The 6,563-nt window shown below is 62.5% G+C and overlaps 1 protein-coding gene across 1 annotated transcript; it reads right to left on the reverse strand.

The window, feature by feature from the left end:
* Positions 1–1,494: 1,494 nt before the first annotated feature.
* Positions 1,495–5,197, reverse strand: UNCX (UNC homeobox). Its single transcript, XM_075563691.1, has 3 exons — positions 4,915–5,197; positions 4,513–4,688; positions 1,495–2,625 (listed from the first exon to the last, which is right to left on the reverse strand). Exons 1-3 carry the CDS (start codon positions 5,195–5,197, stop codon positions 1,495–1,497), a joined length of 1,590 nt encoding a protein of 529 aa, XP_075419806.1.
* Between the last annotated feature and the right edge of the window lie 1,366 nt (positions 5,198–6,563).

Consider the following 6,563-nt stretch of genomic DNA (forward strand, 5'->3'; position numbering starts at 1 on the left):
GGGATATTTAACGAGGCTGTAAACGTAATTCCGCGGCGCTCAGCCTCGCCAGAATTAATGGTTTTAATAATTGGGACCCCAATTTCTTGCGGGATTGGTGGCTTTGGAGGCACTGGGGACTCAGGACCCAGAAGTGGATGGGGATTTCCCCCTCACGCCCCGTGTGTGTGTGTGTGTGTGTGTGTGTGTGTGTGTGTGTGTGTACACGGGTGGGAGGCTGGGGGTGGTTTAGTTAGGGTGGGGCAGCTGCGGGCAGGGAAGAGAGCCGGGGCTGGCTGCAGGCTCCAGCCAAGTTTGCTAATATTTCTTTGCTGCAGATGTCCTGAAGCCCCCGAAGGGTCCCTCGGGGACCCGGACCCTATTAGAACAAATGTGTTCTGCTTTTGTAAAGAGGCGCGTCGGCGGCGCCTGTCCTATTACGGGCGACACATGATCAATAGGCTGATAACGCTGCAACATCAATATAAGCGACAGAACAATGAGGGATATCATTGGGCATCTATCTTAATATAGCCGGCTACAAGAGCGCTGACAAAGAGCGTAGCTCATGAAAATTCCGCCCCACGATCCCCATCCCTGCTCCAATATGCGCGCGCACTCCCCCAGCTGCCGGCGCTATTATTCTCCAATTTCAATTTGACACCCCAGCCTTTCATGCTAATTCTATTATTGTAGGAAGTTTATGTGATTTCATATCACTAGAAATCGGTAATGTATAATAACCCTTTGGGCAAGAGACCCAGTCCCCGCAGCAGCCACCGGAAAATAATTACTTTCATATCAAAACTCTGCAGGAGCCCCACGGCCCAGCCCTCGCAGCCCCCGGCTCCCTCACCCGCGCCGCGCGCCCCAGCGAGGGCCAGTACGCGGGGGCGCGCGGGGGTGCGTGTGCGTGTGTGCGCGTGTGGGGGTGGCGGGGAGAGGGGGGCGCGGGGGAGGGCGGGGGAAGCTGCGGATGCATAAATTTGTTCAATCAGAAAACACAAACACACAGGCACACAAAAGGAGGCATTAAGCTTGGACCTCGGGGGAGGCCTGGCGCCCCCGCCTCCCCCTCCCGCGGGGATAGCGGCGGCGAAGGCTGGGAGGAGGGGCCTGGCCGGGCACTCGGAAAATTTTAAGAGATGAATCCGAGGAGCTTGCGTTTGACCAACTTTATTTATAAAAAATGGTACATATATAAATATTCTTAGACATTTTTGCATTTTACAAGGCTGAGGATTCTTGTTGTGGGTTTTTTGGGGGGTGCGGGGTCTCTGCTCCCTCAGGAGGAGGGCGCTGCCTAAGTCCGAATTGATACAGCATTTTTCTTTTTAAAAAAAAAAGAAGAAAGAAAGAAAAAAGAGTAAGAATCAAAGGATGAAACGGAAGAGAGGAGGAGAAAGCAGTTTCTAGAGCCGATCACCTGATTTCGTTGTGGGCGTCGGAGCCCGAGCGGGTCGGGCCGGGCTGAGCCGGGGACGCCTCTCCCACCGCCGCCGCCGCCGCCGCCGCTCAGTCCATGTCCACCTCGTCGCCCTCGGGCGCACTGCCTTCTGTCGCGGCGGCGCCAGGCTCGGAGGCCCCGCAGGTGGTCGGTTCCCCCGCAGAGCTAGACCCACTCGGCCCGGGTCCAGGGGAGGGCGGCGGGGGTGCGGGACAGGAGGGTCCCGTTTCCGCTCCGTCCCCGCCGCCGCCAGCATCGGCCGGGTCGCGCAGGGGCACAGGGCCCCCGGGGGAGGCGCCGGCGTCCGGGCTACGGCGCGCAAAGGCCGAGTCCAGGGCGCCGGCGGGCCCGGGGAAGACGCCGAAACCAGCGTGCGTCGGGGGCGCAGGGGGCGCGAGGGGTGCGGGCGGCGCATCCTTGGCCTCCCCGCCTCCGCCGCCCTTGAGCGCGGCCTGAGGCACCAGGAAGCCCAGGGGCTGCGTGATAGGGTAGAGGAGAAAGTGGCCCTTTCCGATGAGGGTCCGCGGCGCGCACGGCAGTCCGGGCGCGAAGTCCAGCCCCGCGGCGGCCGCAACGGCGGCGGCAGCGGCGGTGGCGGCGGCAGCTGCAGGCGCGGCTTTCCGGCGCGGCGGGGAGTCGGACAGCAGACTCTCCACGCTGAACGGGCTGGCCTTGGGCAGGCCAGCTGCCGCCGCCGCCACCGCCGCCGCCGCCGCCCCGGGCGCGCACGGGGCAGTGTCCTGGTCGGCGGGCCGGCCTGGTTGCAGCTGCGGGCCGGCGCCGCTTCTTTGGCTCGGGTAGAAGGCGGGATCGCAGGCGGCGTGCACGGAGGGCTCTCCGAGAGGAGCGGGCCCGGCGGCAGCGCTGGGACCCTTGGCGGTGGCCGTGGCAGGCGGCGGCGGCGGCTCCGGCGGCTCGGGCGACAGGCCGCCGCCCCCGCTGTCGCTGTCGGAGCTGGGCGCGCTCTGCAGGGACAGGCCGCCGGGCGAGTGCAGGTGGCGGCCCTGGCTCTTGAGCAGCTTCTTCTCGTGCTTGCGCTTCTTCTTTTCCATCTTCTCCAGCTCCTTGCGCGCGATCTCTTCAGGGTCCATAGGCTCCCCGCTGCACGTGGTCGGGTGCGAGTTGTGCGCCGGCCTCCCGGGCCCTTTCTTCGTGTTCTCCTTCTTCCTCCACTTGGCCCTGCGGTTTTGAAACCAGACCTAGAGCAGCCGGGGAGGAAAGGAAGGTACAGTCAGGCGCGGGCTGGCAGGGGCCGCGGGCCGCCGGCTGCTGGGGCTGCTGCGGCCTCCCCAGTCCCTCATGGGCCTGCGCTGACACCTGGGCTCCGCCACGGAGCCTCTCGCAACCACAGGTTCCAGAGAGCATCTTTTCCACCCGGAAGGAGTGTAGACTGAGCGGGGAGCTCCCAAGCAGCTTCCCGCTCCGGCTTCTCTCCTGGGGCCTGTGAGGTACCCCTGGCTTGGGAAGTGTGGTCGGCCTGAACTGAGTGCAGCAGGGTTCTTGGGCGAAAGCTGAGAGCCGGCCTCCTAGGCCCTCCATGCCTCCTCTGGGCTAGACGTTTGAAGCCCATCCGGCCTGGCTCTGTCAGGCCCTTGGCATCAGCCTGGCCGCCCTCCACACCTATCTTCGGTACCCTGGAGTCCATGTCAAAAGCCAAGATTCCTGGGGTTCCCGTGAAGGGAATATTGGGCACCCCTTTACGTTGGCAGGTTTCTTTGTGGGGGGGGGGCAGCTCAGGAAGACAGCAGCCTCCTGGCCAGGCGGATACCTTCTGGCCTGTGGTCCAGGTGCGGACTTGATGTTCTGTGGTCAGCAGGCCCAGGCCTGCACTGCCAGGGAAGCAGGCTGAGCCACCCTGTTCCTGGCCTCACTGCTGGCTTGGTACTGGCTTGCAGGCCTCGAGGGACTGCCTGACTTCTGGCCAGCACCTTCTCTGCCTTCAGCAACATAGTCAGCGGAGGCCCGTACCTCACCATCACCACCACTACACATACCAGTCCAGCTGCCAGTTCGGGCTATGTGCCCCTCTCCACAAGATGGGCTTGTGCCACTCTTTGTTGCTGGCCTGGTGGGGTGAGCTGGAGCCTTGAGGAACGACTCTCAAGGCTGAAGCCATCTTTTATAAACTTCTTTTTCTTCTTTTTTCATGTAAACTCCCATGATGCTTGTCACCAAGAATTACTAGTTATCGAATTGGTGTGTGGGGGTGGGGTAGGGGAGTCTTGACTTCACCAAAGATGGTCAAACAAATTGGATAAACAGGTTTCCAGCAGAAGAGGCGCGGATGAAGCCACACTGGCCAGAAAGCACCTTTGCAGACAAAGATGTTTCAGGAATGGGGCTATGAGCCAGCTGGGACTCACCCCAGCACTGGAGTCACAGCCACAACCACAGTCCACCCCTCAGGGGCTTCCAAACAAGAGTCCTGTGTACCAGGAGCACACCACACGCCTGCCGGGTCCGAATTTTTCATCCACCAGGCTGCTGATGTGTAATTATTTTTAGAGTGAATACAGACTGCATTATCAGAGTGATATCAAATTATACACAATCAAGAAACCCAGAAAACCCAGGATGGTTTCTCCAAGTGTTAACTAAGTTTCTTCTGCCTCCCCTCCCTCAGCCCCCCCTTATGCCAAGGGGCGAAGAAGGAAGAAGTAGATGTTTTCCTAGCTGCATATTCGCGAGGCCCCAGGGAAACGCACAATGATACACCAGGTTGGGCGCCGAGCTACGGTCCCGCTTTCCCGTGTTCTCCCCCAATTCTCACCACTGCCCCCTCGCCGCTGCCCCCGGTCTCACAGTGCCAGTTACCCCAGCACCACAAGACCTCTACCCGGGTCGGACGCAGCTGCCATTCTTGCGCCGCCAGGCGTCCACCACGCAGCTGCGATTCTCGCGCCGCCAGGCGTCCACCGACCACCGCCAGCCGCCTAGGCTAACCCTAGTTGCCCCACTTGCCTCCCAGCGAGGTCCTGAGTCTCAGAGTGGCCTGGCCGCAGGGACACCCTGGGCTCTGCAGCCCACACCCGGACGCACTTCCGCGCCTAGAACAAAGGCCGGCGGCGGCGCGGGCGGCTGCTTACCTGCACGCGGGATTCCACCAGGTCCAGGCGCAACGCCAGCGCCTCGCGCATGAACACGTCGGGGTAGTGGCTCTCGTTGAAGGCTTTCTCCAGCTCCTCCAGCTGCCAGCCCGTGAAGTTGGTGCGGGTGCGCCGCCGCTTGCAGCCCGGACTCTCCTTGTCTGGGTCCCCCGAGTCTGCGGGTAGGCATGGGCGCTGCTCGCTCAGCCTCCCCAAGGCCAGAACCCCGGCCCTTTCCGTGTGGTGGGGGGGGAGGTCTCCGGGAGGGCGGCCGTGTGCCCAGGACCCGGCGGAGGATGGGGAGGTAGGAGTGCCCCGATCCAGACCCTCCAGCCGCCGGGCAGCCCACCCCTCCCGCCCAGGAAGCTCCCCCTTCCCTCCGCCCACCCCCGCTGCGCCTACCTGATAGCTTGAAGGCCTGGCTGTCGCTGCCCACCCCGCATGCGGCCGGAAGCAGCGGCGTGGGGGTGACCACCGAGGCGGCGGCGGCGCACGAGCCACTCAGCAGCCCGTCGATGGAGAAGGGTACGGAGGCGGCGGCGGCGGCGGCGGCGGCCGACTGCAGCTGATGGCCGGCCAGCTCGTACACGTGGTGGTGGCCCAGCGGGTAGGGGAAGCCCACCACGCCGCCCAGCGAGCCCCCGAACTGGGCGTGCGGGTGCTCCAGCAGGCGGCTGTCCATCATCTCGCGCGGGGGGCCGGCGGCGGGGCGCGTGGGCGCGGGCCGGGGCCGGGGCGGGCCAGCGGCGGGAGGCGCGGATGGCGGCGGCGGCGGCGACAGGGACCCGGAGCCCTATACATGCTTCGCCCGCGTCCGGCGCTTTACTTTATCAACATCAAGCTCCCGATAATTAGCCGCGGCCGGGGGAATTTGGGACCAATAAGAAGCGCTAATCGGCTCTGACGTCAGAGGCGTACTGGGTGCAGGGGAACGCTTTCCATATCGATTGCTAATTATCCCTGACACGCACCTCAATAAACAGTATCGGGAGCTGTCACAACAACCGGGGGGCGGGTGGGGCGAGGGGCGCGGCGCGCCGCCCCCCACCCCCGCCAGCCCCTCACTCCGAGCCCCGCTGCCAGCCGGGCCGCGCCCCTCCCCGCCCCCGCCGGCGGTTCCCCGCCCTCCACACACCACTAATAGATTTCCCTTTAAAACATTCACCGGCGTGTTGGGGGGCTTTTCACCAGAAATGCAGTACTCTCTGAACCTTTAAAGTGATGTTGCTCCAATTACAGAGAGACATTGAGCGGCAAATAGACTGATCCAATAATAGGAGATTCATCATCCGCTCTTTCCGAAGCTGTCACATTGAATTTAAAACTACAAGGGCTTCTCCGAGTCTCCTCCCGGCTCCAGGCAGCGGGGGAGAGCGCGGGGGAGGGCACGGCAGGGGAGCGAGACGCCCAAAGACAAACTCCTTCCAGCCCTCCCAAAGCCCACTCTGGACCCTCCCCATGGGTGTAGGTCTCTGCGGGCTCGCGACCGACCGCGCGCGCGGGGTGGAGGTGAGGGTGGGAGGGTGCTGAAGAGGACAGAGGCTGGGGGAGCGTCCCGACCCCCCACCTATCCGCAGCCCACAAAACCGGGCGCGGGAACTGGAAAGAGGGGGTGGAAAGTTACTTTGGGGTGTTGGTGCCCGAGCCGGACACAGTCCATCAAAAGAAAATGACTAGCTGGGTTCGGACTCCAGCTCTGGCGGGTGGGCCGGGGTAAGCCTCCTCGTTTATTAAGATTAAATCATGTTCTCGGAGGGAGTCCCTCACTCCATCATAAAACACGGATGGTCTCCAAGCTAAATCATTAAAGGGTTCGCTCTTAAATAAACTGCCAATGAGGTCGGTGGGCAGAGAGGAAGAGTCATTATAGATGTGTGTATTTAAAGTGTATTTACACACACACACACACACACACACACACACTAAAGTTTGCAATGGGGAGCTTACATCTCAAGGCCCACGACTTGGGCTCCAGGCGCATGAACCCCCTCAGGGACTGTTAGGCCCAGGCGCCAGGAATCAAGGCCTGGCCAGGAGGGAGGGGGAGGGAG

Source organism: Tenrec ecaudatus, chromosome 12, assembly GCF_050624435.1.
Source record: "Tenrec ecaudatus isolate mTenEca1 chromosome 12, mTenEca1.hap1, whole genome shotgun sequence".
In the NCBI taxonomy this organism is placed as follows: Eukaryota; Metazoa; Chordata; class Mammalia; order Afrosoricida; family Tenrecidae; genus Tenrec; species Tenrec ecaudatus.